At 39.2% G+C, this 14,131-nt stretch overlaps 1 protein-coding gene across 3 annotated transcripts in view; it reads right to left on the bottom strand.

Annotated features, from left to right (window-relative positions):
- Positions 1-14,131, bottom strand: part of NR3C1 (nuclear receptor subfamily 3 group C member 1) — a 53,392-nt gene that overhangs the window by 19,284 nt on the left and 19,977 nt on the right. For all 3 annotated transcript variants that reach the window (XM_053376692.1, XM_053376691.1, XM_053376694.1), the window contains 2 exons: positions 6,029-6,192; positions 3,399-3,515 (listed from right to left, as the gene is read on the bottom strand). In XM_053376692.1, coding sequence (XP_053232667.1) covers positions 3,399-3,515; positions 6,029-6,192 — 281 coding nt within the window. The remainder of the gene's footprint in view (positions 1-3,398; positions 3,516-6,028; positions 6,193-14,131) is intronic.

Raw genomic sequence — 14,131 nt, 5'->3', positions numbered from 1 at the left:
AATCTTGTTGGAACAACAACTCTCATCATCCCCAAACGTTGGCCATGCTTGCTGGAACAGAGAGGAGTTGGGGGCCACAGAGGTTTCCTGCCCTTCCTTTATGGTTTATTTGTATGAACAGAAAACGAAACCTTGGATTAAATGTGAAAAGGAAGAAAAAGCAGTAGTGCACCTGGGGGAAATTACTAAAAAACTTATTCCATTTACAGCTTTGGAATGGAATGGTTTCAATGAGGCCTTTGCATTGCACTAAAACCAAGACAACAGAACTTGGCAATGGATGAACAAAACTACATACACACCATGGAATTATGCCTACATGCACATAGAATCATAGAATGCATTACTAGAAATGAATCACCATAGCCAGGATTTTAATTTGTTTCTTCTACAGCTGGACCAAAAAAGATAATTGTTTTTCTGACAACTGCTTGCCATTATAATTAAACTATGGAATACATATGCCAGATAAACTGCTTAAAATACACTTCTCCATATACTGTTTTTATTCACATTTCCACAGTATCTATGCTGCCTGCATACTTTTTTACTTATACGAACCATATATCCTGAAAATTTTGCAATACTGTATTATCTTACAGTGGAATTACAAAAATGGACAAAATAAGAGTACCAGATAATGAACAGCAATTATAAAGTTAATACTGGTCCCTTCCAACTTCACAATTCAATGAGTAGCAAAGAGCTGTAAAGCACTTAGCCAACTAGGACTTTGAAAAGATAGCAAAGGGCCAGATCACTTGCATGCAGCAGTGCTTCCACGTGGTGCTATACACTTGATGACTCCAACTGCAGCAGTGCTTTAGACAGCAGTTGCCATTACAGAAATCACAGCAAATGTAAATCATGGAGGCACTTGTGAGCTTACCAGTGATCTTGCCTACTCCATACCTGAGTTAGCACACAATTAGAGGTGTTTTTGAAGACACATACATGCAATAACATACAAAATCATTAGTTGTGTTATTAGCTATTATACTATTGGCTGCCTATTACCTACTGAGATCGAGGTGATGTGGTTGACATTTAAAGTACTAAACAACTTGGGACTATTATACCTAGGCAGACTGCCTTCCCCAGTACAGACCAAGTTGATCTTCCAAGGAGACTCTGCTGGTTGCTCCACAACCACCAAATTGTCATTTGGTGACAATGTGGAAGTGGGTCTTCTTGGTGATAGCATCCACACTCTGGATTGCCCTTGCTTAGATATTTTGTAAGACAGAGATTTAGATGTTTTGTAAGACAGAGACCAAAACGTATGCAAAAACACAAGCAGCCAAGTATTTTAGTTGTTTGTCCAATTAAATTTGTTATCTGCAAAGGCCTAAAACATACCGCCTCTAAATTAAGTTTCTGGTAAAGACATTCTATTGTTAGACATAAGGGCTTAAAATAATCGAAACACTTTATATTTCAGGGGCCTCTAGAATTATATAGTCACAGCATTATTATGAAATTGCTATAATAATTAGCAATGTTTACAAAGTTTGAATGTGGGGGGGGATGAAAAATGTCTTTGCTCCTAAATATAATGCCACATGGAGAAGCAGAGACAGATCACAATGCAGGCTTGCCTCCCTAACTACTGAGCTAGAAATCACAGAACTGCTGGGTTGGAAGGGAGCCCGGGGATCATCTAGTCCAACCCCAGCAATGCAGCACCTGCACTCTGTCTAATGGTAAGGCCAGGTCAGTTTTCCTATCACACAAGTGGAAGTCTTCATTCTGCCAAACACTACTAACATTGCTACTACAAGACTTCCTGGATTGCAATGACAAGCCTGCAACAGTTACCTCTCCTCAGCCAGAAAGGACCAAACATGTGAATTTGCTCATTATGAATTTGCCATACAGTATTACTGAATGTTATCACCTATCCATACTTTAAAAGTTTCATATTGTTGACAATTGATTGCACTCAACCAGGTGCTACTCAGAGTAGACCCACTGAAATTAGTGAACAGAAGTTAGTGGTGTTGATTAACTTCAATGAGTAACTCTGAGTAGAACTGGTATAGAATACTGCCTGATGAGTCAACATTTTTGTTTCTTCCTGATTTGCATTCAAGCTGTTGTACACTCAAAGTATGGGGTTTTCCCAACCACAGTATTTACTGAAAAAAGGAGTGCACAAATACGTGAAATCGGAAAGTGAAAACAAAAAGAAGAGAAACGGAAAAAAGAGAATAGCGTGCATACAAATCATACTACAGGAACACTTCAGTGCAAAATACAGTTCTTATGAGAGTCTGGGAAAGATTGGAAATGCATGTTGAAAGAAATATCCAAGTTCTGCCAAGAAAGACGTGCATATATTAAACATATACAGTGATAAATAGTTACTCAGAAAACATTAAACAACTGCATATATTGCCACTAACCCACTTAAATAAGTTAAATAAGTTGGAATCCTTGTTATTAAATATACCAAGAAAAAAGCACAACAAGAACTCAGGCCAATGTAAGTTTCAATAGTGGGAGTGGTCCCTACTCACAATTCAATAGTCAATAGGACAGGTACAGGGCCCTGTTTTGATGTATTCACCTTCATCAGCTAATTTTTAAGTTTGAAGTTTGTAAGTTTGAAGATTTTCAGATAAATATATCCTGTTATATATAGATATATAGAAAATAACAGGATATATTTATCTGAAAGTCTTCAAACTTACAAACTTCAAACTTACAAATTAGCTGATGAAGGTGAATACATCAAAACAGGGCCCTGTCCTGGTTTCCAATCCATAATTGACTTCTGACTTCTGCTCTATGATTGAAACTGAGTCTCCATCTGCAAGCTGATAAATTATAAGGATCAACATTATTGTCGAGTGAAAAAGAGAAAATCTTTGTAACGAATTATTGTGTTATACATATCTCTTTGAGTTTGAGTTTGTAATCTCTGTTAGAGTTTATTATCTCTATTTGAGTTTGTAATCTTTATTATAATACATACTTTTGAATGGATTAGTTTTTGTTACTATTGACTATTGAATTGTGAGTAGGGACCACTCCCACTATTGAAACTTACACTAACCCACTTCATGCATTATTCCAGTGATGGGATCAATGTGTAGAATGAAGCAGAGGGACTAGGCCACCAGTCCTGCACTCAACATCATGCAGCTTCCCCCATCCCTGATGTTCACATATTAGGCATGGATTTCTGAGTCTATGGGTACAGGCTGCCATCACAGCTGCGCATCATAGGAAAGGCCAGGAAAAAGATGTGCGGCATTGGATGCAACATGTCCCCACTGTCCTTTTCTATATTTGGGACATCTTCATATGAGTAATGTGCAAAGAGGCTTTCCATCTTTTATATATGCAAAGATGAAGGATTTTCTAGGTTTCAGCTTTAAAACATTTCAAGTTACCTTCCAGGTTCATGCCAGCTTGAAGACATTTCCGATAGCGGCAAGCTGGGCAGTTTTTTCTCCGGATTTTGTCAATAATGCAGTCATTTCTTCCAGCACAGAGATAATTGTGCTGCCCTGCATTTGCAAACAAAGCACAACACCTTTATAATTATGAGCATTTAATTTCTAACATGCACTTGTTGGGTTGGGGAAGAGAAGAAACAAATGGACTTATCTATCATATCCATGTACATCAGGATGGTCTAACGTTTGGGGACACCCCTTGCCCCTTCAGCCTTTGTACTGCCTTCCCAAAGCCAGGTAAGCGAGGTACTGGGCTTTGGAAAGGATGCATGAGGGCTCCGACAGGGTTCTACAGTCCCCCCCCTTTCCCAAAGCCTAGTTAGCTCTTTCCCAGCTTTGAGAAGGAGATGGGTGGGCTCTAGGACCCTGCCAGAGCCCTCACACCTCCTTCCCAAAATGCAGTGTCTTGCTTAAGGGGCATGAAGGGGTGTGTGTGTGTGTGTGTGTGTCAAATTTTGGTCTCAAGCTCCCCCTCCTTTTTTGGCTCCATGGGCCAGATCTTTATCAGGATCTTACGCACAGGTAAAATCTGACAGGTGAGCAGGCTGTCCACTTTACAAAATCCTTTGAAATCCAATCTTAAGCAGGGAAGGAAGAGAATTGCAAAGGTTTTTTGCAAACCCCCTCCCATTTCCCTTTTAAGACCCCAATATCAGTGAATTAAAAGGGAAGTAGGAAGAGGTTTTTTAAATCATCTGCAAGTCTCCCACTTCCCTTTTTTGCTCTGAAAGGGGGGGGGGGTTACACAAAAAATTTGAAGAGTCAGATGAGAGGTATTGGAGAGGGAGTGAATATAAGGAAGGCCTACATTGTTCCAGTATTCTATAGGTACATGTCCATGAAAATCTGAGATGGATGAGACAGAAAGAGGCTGAACATCTGCAGCAGAATGTCAGTTGCTAGGAAATCAGTGTGGAACTGGAGTACTTTTTATGACCACTCACATTTTTATATCAATGTATATATCCAAGTAGTCATTTTATTGTACTGTATAATTTCTCCAACACAGAACTTTTGAAAAAAAGTAAACTGCTTTTTCAAAAACTCGCTATGGAATAGTTCACTATAAAATGTCTATCCATACTTTTTTCCTGGAACAGAATTACGTATTCTCTGCATTTTTTAGGTTAAAGTTGGTACCACCAGAGCAAGCAGCCAGTAATCCAGTTTGAGAAATTTTGTTTTGAAATGCTGCTTTAGGACATATTGATTTTACCACTTTAAAAGAACAGGGAGGAAACTATTTGGTTTTTGGAGCTTGTGAAGCAGGCAAACTAAATCCTTTGGAATTTTTATGGAACCAAAGATCCAAGTATAAGCAAACCTTGGAAGCAAAGTAAAGTCAACTATAACTTTTAAAGAGCAGATTCTTTCCATATTGAATTAAATAGCAGTGTTAAACATGAGCAACAATGGGAGAACAGTGAACCTTGGTAGATCTATTTACCAGGGTCTATTTACTAGAATCTATTTACAAATAAAATCAAACATTGAAAACAACTTGACCTAAAACTTGTCAAGATATAAATAAAATCAGAAGTTTTAAAACAACTTATTATCTTATTGTATTATGGATGTTTAACATTACATGTCTGGCTTAGTTTGCTGTAAACCATACAGGAAAAGTTCCTGCTTAATATTAATAGGGGGGGGGCGGGATTCCAATGCCTGGTGTGCAAGGATCATAAACAACACTATGGTATGGTATCTTGGAGGTTGGGTAAGCAGTTACACTGAGAATCTTCCGGCACAGAGTGGGGCCCTCTTTGTGTGGGGAGACAGAGAAAAGAGCAGACTACCATTAGTGAAAAACAGGCTGGGAACTTGCTAAAACCACTGGTTGTTTAAACTGTTTGAACATCTTGTGTTTGCTTTTACCTAGGTATTTGGTTAAATTGGAAATTTTTAATTTTATTAATGTAGTTTTGCTTCCTTTTCTCATGACATAATTGTTAAGTTTCTATTTCTTGGGCTTGTTTATATGTGTTTTTTTTTGCAATATTGTATACTACTTTTCTCTGTTTATTTTTATTACTTTGCTCCATGCTCTGGGATTGCAAATATTCAATGACAAGTGAGCTATACCATAAATGAAGAGTGGGCTGTATTGTAAATAAAAATAAACAAAACAGCCCTCTTTGGATGTTCGTTCTTTCATGTTAAGTAAATACATGAAGAAGAGTTAGGAGAGCAAGCTAGTTCTGGCTCCACCCACATCACCACCCATGATTTGGAGGGCGAAAATCTGAAGAAAGTAGCTTCCACAAGTATAGAAGGCTCCCACTTTAGAAGTCTGCCCTCCAACTTGTGAAAAGCAACGGAATCGGAACAGGAGGTAGAGCCAGAATGCTTATTCCCACCGGCTGCTTTCACGTGCTTACTTAACACGCACATACACACACTCACACAGAAAAATACTTGAAGATGGCTACTGAAGACCAAAGATTTTGCAAGAGATAGGAAGAGATAGCATGGAAATGAACTCCAATAACCTTTGTAAAAACCCACAAACATTTGAGGTGAGATATAGACCATACGTTTTAAATAATTGCGATATATCCTACCTTCCACGGCTCTTTTGAAGAACACTTTGCAGCTGCCACAAGTTAGGACACCATAATGACACCCAGAAGCCTCATCTGAGCAAACAAGGCAGAGCTTGGGAGGTGGTCCCGTAGTTGTTGAAGAGGTAGATGGTGAAGTGCTTACATCAGATCTCATTCCAGGGCTAAGGAAACAACAAAACACAGACCAAACTAAAGAAAGGAGTAAAAGTATAGAAATACTAAGTTACAAAAACACTGACTCTTACTCTGGCTCTGTTAACCAAAACACAAGAAAAGCATCTTGAGTTTTTGCTGAATTCATTATACTCACAGTAAGGTACTTCACATTTTAAAACCATAAAAAGAAAGTGCTGTTACAGTAATACTGAAGGCAGAGCCTGGGATTTTAAAAGGCACAATATTTAAAAGTATGTTTTCACCCTATTTATTCCATAATTGGAAGAAAAAACAAGTAGGGAAATGCATTGTGGATGCATGCTATGTACTTGTATTTAATGTATGCAATTTTTATTTCAATAAATGGTGCTTGGATGTCAGCTGGAAGTCAGCCTAGATGCTCTTTAAAAGTATTATCTTGAGGCCATTAGGATCAACCATTTTTTTAATGCTTCATTTTGCACACATGATACTTTCAATGGGATAAAAAACACACAACACTTTCTGTGGGATGAAACATTACATAATGATCGGCCCATTTACAACTGGAACTAAGCTTGTTGCTGAAGGAAGTTTGAATCTGTGATGCAACTGAATCTTAACATTTGAGCTTACACAGCAAAATTGAGCAAAACAAGGTGCACACTTCTGAGATCTGCTTAGATAACTGAATCCTAAGCTCCAAATGAAGAGATGATGCAGGGCTTGTTTGGATTGCAACCAAGAACAGAAGCCACTGTAGGTTTATGCCACTATATGCTACATCCACCAGCCACAAAGTTGAGGCCCAGGCCAATGTGGATAACCAACTTTTACTCAGGCACTTGGCCTCATGGGCGCAAACAAATCCATTTCATTGCCCCTTCCTTGGAGAAATTGGTATGAGTGCTCAAAGCACCAGCAGAACACCCCTACAATCCAAGTTATGAACTCCACCACTATCCTAGCTGTTGTCCTTTATATTTATATTTAGACTTTAGTTAAACCAACAGTCTTAGTTCTGTTTAGAGGTGGTATTGCCTCTGTGCACTTTCAAGATAAAACTCCAGATACCCTCCTTCACTTAATTAATCTAACCCCCATAACACATAAAAATTTACTCAATTAACTTTCCTAGGGCACATGGTAGTATGCCTATATTCAAGAAAGCTTGAAATGAGAGGTAAAGCTGAGTGTCATTTACATGCTGATGACATTGCAACCCAAATCTCTGGAAGACTTCCCCCCAGTGGTTTACATGGCTCCCTTGTTCTTTAGTATTTACAAGATAATACTTCTGTAGGACATAATAAGGCTTTGGCTGTAGAGTAGAGCAAAAGTTCCCCAGCACCATCTTCTGGAACCTCGCCTTCAGAAGTACCACAATCACTTTAAAACCATGCCTTCCAAACTAATCCAGATAAGGTTACCATGGACAACGGTACTGAAAGCTGTTGAGGTCCAGGAGAACTAACAAGGTTCCTCTGAATACCAAGGAACTGACACCAGATCTACAGACAGGCAGAAAACATTTTGAAGTAGTTGTACTGATGACCTAAGTCATATCCTCATTCTAAGCAGAGACCTCAATAAGACTGCCAGTTAAACCTGTGAGAAAATCTCCAATTGGCTTCAGAAAACCATCCAGATCCATCAGCTTCCAGGGAGTAGACCAAATCTGATCAGTTAATGATCTGTACATACCAATGGAGTTGTTTCTCTCTCACACCCACATATTATTTCCCTCTACTTCTGTAGAGAAACAAGATCCAAGGTACACCCTGCCAAGAATTGGTTCAGATCTTGAGACAGGTCCATGGTTGACAGGGCAGCTATGAAATCCTGAGCTGCCCCTGAGAAGACAGCATCAGCATGAACATTTAAGTTCCACAAGACTTGGAGTTGTCAACACAACACTCAAGACCACAAGGGAGGGACATAGAATGAGGGCTTCTCTTAGCACACCGTCATGAGAACCCAGCACAAGTTAGAGACACTTAAAGCTGACTGTTGGACTGATGACAGAGAATGTACCCCTAGAACAAAGTAACCCCTCCTCCAGTTGTCTGAAACTATACAGCAGGCATCTCTAGTTTGTGTGTAAAAACTAGGCTACTGAGCAAAGGTAATATTTCCATTAATTGCTCCACCTACTTTTGCCTCTGTTCCCAACCCTCACTGGCATGTGTCCCAAGGATGTTATTCACAAGGGAATACAGCTCATGGTCTGAAAAGGTTCCTCATCCCTGAGTAAGTTTTAGCTTTACTTCATAACCTTTAAAAATACAATTCAGCACAACAAAAATGCTTCACTGCAGTGATGCCCACTGCTAATACTTCCCTTACAGTCCATTTTTTATTTAAACAAGTTGAAGAGTAAAACTACTTTTGCAAACACAAAGCTAGAAGTGGGAGGCAGGATTTATCAGATTTACAGCCCAGAACTAGGCAGATGAAAAAATGCAGCAGTTATAAAATACAGGTGTGTTGGGGGTTCTTAAACGCCATGATTATTATCCAGTAACAGCATGTGTTTAAAATGTTTTTTACCTTTTATTCTCAAAAAGCAGGTTTATACCCCATTATAAAATAAGTGTATTTACTTCCAGAAGGCAAAGATAAGGGTCCTCTGAAAGTTCAGAGGACAATTTCTATTGACAAACCATGTTACCCAACCTAATTTTGTTTATTAATGATTTGCCAAAGTCTTTCACTCAAGCACAAGGTCCAAACTTACATGTTCGGAATAAATTGTCTAATATTACACTAAAAGGTAGGATTCAAAAATGCTATTTTTCAGTGGAACTCACAGGCATAAAATGAAAGGAGCAACATTCACCGAAAGAACCCAGTACAACTGGGAGGAAGGTCTATGAGGAACAACAGATAACATTATGGCTAAAACAACGTGTGCAAATGGTACTGAACATAGTTACAAGCTAACCTGAGAACTCTGTATTAGCTTGGAAAGTTTTCAGGAAGTTGCAACAGAAGAAATTTCTCTCATCTACCAACAAGCCTTCAGCTTCACCATACTTTTGTGCTAACCACCATGTAATAAATTCTGCCTTTCTTGTTTTCTGTACCACCCTGCCCCTTTTAAAGGTAAAGGTATACTTTATTCCATATTTCAGAACATATTTTTGCATTGTTTTGGGAAAGTTTTTAAAATAAAAGCAAGTTTAGGATGCCTGTTTATAAAGGTGTGAAAGCTAAAGGTTAAGTGTCACAAACTTTCTGTCACAGCTCAAGGGTCTGATTGTATCAAGTTTCCAAGGCTTGGTGGAGAATATTTAAACATTTGTAGAAGAAAATATTCAAATTGTTTTATTTCTGGGACAGCTGATATAAATGCTACACAACAGGGTGGGAGTGGGGGTGGAGGAAGAAGAGAACTGCTCCTATTTTGGCATTATGAACTCTAATTGCTGGTTTATGAGTCCTTCCTGTTTCATTAAATGAGATGGCAATGCCTATACAGTATTTGAACTGCAGTTCCACTTCAACTACAAGAAGAAACTGCCAGTCTTGTCCCTAATGCTCCTAACATCTACATGAATATGATGGATATGTCTGCCACTGAGTGGGGCATTCTTTACCAATGATGAATGGCAACTAATGGGAGAAAGAGGCATGCCCTTTCTAACAGTAATCAAAGGGCAGTGGTTGCATGGGGTCATTCAGTGCACAGCTATTAAGAAACCTACACCAAGTGGAGAAATGTCATTAGCATCATGCGTTTATTTGTATGCTACTCTTCCACAAAACTATGCCCAGGGTGGCTCACAATATATCATGAATAATAATAAATATAACAAAAAAAGAACAATTTAAAATGATAATGTCAATAAAACCTAACCTGAACCGAAAATAATTATGCCATACAATCTACTACATATTTTAGACTACATATTTACTACATATTTCTGTTTGTTGTCTATATGTTCAGACACCACTCGAGATATCATCACCAAACTTGGCAGGAGGAGTCCGAAGGTGGGAGTGGCAATCTTTGTTAATGTTTGGATGCTAGCCACCATTTTGAAACAAGGCGGTGGACCAAATCATCACTTTGGCCTGATTTTGGCTGTGTTTTTTGGTTGGCTTTCGTTTTAGCTCATTCTTCGCTGACCTTCCCCTCCTTCAGTTGTGTCTTTTGACATACAGTAGGTTTGGCTGCCTTTGATATATCACTGCCAAATACAGCACAACAGTTCCCAAGGTGAGAGAGGTGGGCATATTTAACTTTTGGATGCCAGGCAGAACGCTAAGTCATATGTTGGTCAACTAACAGTACTGAAAAACAACTGATACAGATACTAAAATTATTCACATAGACTGAGCCATTAGCAGGGAAAATGGTAAGTTAAATTACATCACAACAATCTATTACTATTGATTTTAAAAACTCTGAACAAACATCCTTAAAATAAAAAGTCTGAAAACTGAAGTTTTGAACTTCCTGTAAGATTCCAAAGAAATCTCATTTTAAAAAACGATTGCACTCTAAACCACAACCCTGAAACGCACAACTACATTTCTAACTCTTAACGGATTACATGCGAAGTGAAAAGAGTTGTGCTGAAAAAAATGAAAATTCCAGGAATAACATTCCAGCAATTCTTAAGAGATTCACTTTTATTGTTTAAATCACTGTTTAAAAAAAATCACAGCAGCCTGCAAGGGAATTTTTAGAAAGTTTAAGCCAAGATTATAATTACTATTGCTGCCAGAGAGAAAGCAATTTTGCTTCTACAATACCTTATTTTTAGCTTTCATTTTTATAGATATTGCAAGAATGTTACGATATTTTGAGATTAGGTAAAATGATAGTTGAGCATTTCCTCAATGTTCAAAGAACACCTCTTACTGCCCTGCCATAGGCAAATGACCAATTAATGGGGCTTTCCTCATCTAGGAATGTGGTATAAATGAACACAAAGGTTCTATCATACAGGTTGTGCTTCATGAACTGTAATTATTACTGTCTTAAGCACTCTGCGTCTTGAGTCCCTGCAATAACAAAAGGCTCTTTCTACAGTACAGATGACTCCCCTATTATGGGCAGGTTATGTTCTGGGCTGCCACACACATAAGTGAAATTGAGTAAAATGGGGTGCACCCTCTAAACACACTTTGTATTTTATTTTAGATTACGTGAAAATTGTTCAGTTTGGTTGTGTATTTTTTTGATGTTTTATTTATTTATTGACGAGTTTTGTTATGCTGAAGTTATGTCTTTTTTTCTTGTTGTAAGCCACCATGAACATGGTTTGAACTGTGGAAAGGTGGCGTGCAAATAATATTATGTATGTATGCAGGTACTCAAGAAGGGAAATTTCTGAAAAATGGAATGAAATATAAGAATGATAAATATTGTATACAATGCTTAGAATATGACAAGCAGACAAACTAATTTGTACCTTTCCTACTGACTGAAAGAAGACAGCTATGTCTGTAATTTAGTATGTATTAATAGCAGCTTCATGATTTATGCAATTGTTGCAGGTACACTGCTGTTACACAATACATAAAGCAGGGGTCGGCAAAGTTTTTGTGACTTGGGCTGGTTCATGGTCCCGCAGATGCCAGGGTGAGCCGGAGTGCATGCACACATGCGTAAACGCTCCTTCTGGCGCGGAGGAGGCGTGCACAGCTTCTCATTGGCTGCAGCAGCTTCCTGCAACCAATGGGAAGCCAGCCAGCGTCGCAGAAGCTGGTCCCTGCTCTGTTCCAGTTTAGCACGGCACATGGGAGCCGACCGAGTAGGCGGTGGTGGTCCATGGGCTGGTTAAATGACCCCCATGGGCCTTAGGTTGCCGACCTAAATGAGCAACATACACATTTATTTTATAAAATTCACATACCACTTGATTGTATGTGGAATCTCTAAATGGTCTACTCTACATCATCTAACCTCCATCTGAAAACAGGAGTACAAAAATTAATTCTAATGCTAAGCAGGTATGCTACTGGTCTACTTCTAAGTATGATCAGTCTGTTATATCAACCATAATCTCCTGCAATGCCTCAAGGGTGAATTTCTTTAATTCTGTTATGAGATTTTAGGACACTAGGAAACCATGCCCCTCTGCCGACTTATGTACCCTCCCCTGACAGGCTGCACACCTGCAACCTAAGATTTCTCTTGTATGGAAGGTGCTTCCTGCTTCAAGCCCCTCCTGGTTCGAGGAAGCAGTGGGGCAGAGGACAGTGGGGAGTCTACTGACCCATCTGTCTGCTGAACCGCCTCTTCTTCTTCCACCACATCCACTGCACCTTCCTCCATCTCAATCTGCCTTGACTATCCTTCTTTCCCTGGTTCCTGTATTGTGGGCGACGTCATATCCCATAAATCTTGTCCCCTCTTCTGGTTCCCTCCCCTGGTCCCATCACACACTCTTCAGAGCCCTGCCAGTCCCTGCCAGTTTACTACTTTAAAAACAGGGAAACCAACAGGTCTTTATTAATGAAGGCCATTTATATAGAACTTGCTTAGGAGATCACTCTCTTATTATAAGATAGCCCACAGGAATCTTAGACATTGCACATTCTTTGTGCAAGTATATAGAATGCATTTAATATAAAACTACTGTCTACTTGTGTTACCACAAATATTTAAAAGTCTAACAAGTGTAAATGGGTATAATTATTATCATGGTGTGATTTAGTTTTATTAAAGGATCAGCTGTGTAGCATGTTTATACACAATGCCCTTCTTTACAAGATGCCAGGAGGGATGCTTTTAAACTACAGAAATTCATACCAGTAGTCAAAAGCAGAAGCACAGTTTTTGACAAAATAATATGTCTTTGAAGAAAATACAAGGGTATATCTCTTAGAGCAGCGGTTCTCAACCTGTGGGTCCACAGATGTTGTTGGACTACAACTCTCATCATCCCTGAGCTCTGGCCTTGCTAGCTAGGGGTGATGGGAGTTGTAGTTCAACAACATCTGGGGACCCACAGGTTGAGAAAGGCTGTCTTAGAGGAACAATTTCTTTCTAGTCACCTTTTTCCTTGTCTACAAAAATCAGAACATTTGACTCATGCAAAGCCTTTCACAGAGTATTTTTACATTGCCCTGAACTGAACCACTAGTTCAATGTCCTTGACGTTTTGTCACACTGGGGCAATATTATGATTTGTGATCTCTATTGACCCAGAGACCTGCTGCATCTTTTCCTAACTATATTTTGCCATAGAGGCTAGTAGACCATATTATTTTCAGACTGTAGCGTCTCAAATATTTCCAGGAAATACTTTGAAGTTTTCAGTCACTAGTCTAGATTAGAGGGATTAGCATATTAAAGGGAGAGGATCAAGTGGGTGGGGTAAAGTTTGAAATTGGGAGTTGGAGTCAAATCCCCCCCCCAAAAAAAAACTATTCCAAGGTTATTCTATAAGGTTACTAAAATTTGTATGAGGTGAGGATAATGGTTTTCTGCTGAGGTCTTCCACATCCAAAGCATTTGGAAACCCACTGAACTTTTATTGAGGAAAGTGAACAAACAGTGTAGCATGCTGTTGGTTTTGGAGACCCTAATGCAGAAGATACAGGATGGCTTCCAATTATGTATCTCTAGTGACAGAAAGCTCTTCGATCCTGGTTGGGATTCCATGAGGAAAAACAAAGGGTGAGGCTAGTTTCCCCTTCATTCTGCAACCACCTTGGAAGGTCCCAAAGTTTGTCCCAGTGGAACAGCACGGTGAAGGGGGACTGCAAAAGGAAATAACATTATGCTAGCTGTGTTTGAGACTCCCATTGCTCTAGGCACATTCTACAAGAGGGCAATTCATTAGCGCAAGCAGTTTCTGAGCTCTGAGTGCAGTACTGCGCCTAAGATTTCAGATTAAAACTGCAGAGTGGAAGGAACAGAGGACCTTCTTCTGCCTCCCCACTTCCATCTATTCTCTGAAGACTGGAGAAGAGACCCTCTCAAGAATATTAGGGGGGTGGGCAGGG

The sequence above is a fragment of the Podarcis raffonei genome, chromosome 2 (genome assembly GCF_027172205.1).
Source record: "Podarcis raffonei isolate rPodRaf1 chromosome 2, rPodRaf1.pri, whole genome shotgun sequence".
Lineage (NCBI taxonomy): Eukaryota > Metazoa > Chordata > Lepidosauria > Squamata > Lacertidae > Podarcis > Podarcis raffonei.
This window is presented reverse-complemented; position numbering and strand designations above follow the sequence as displayed.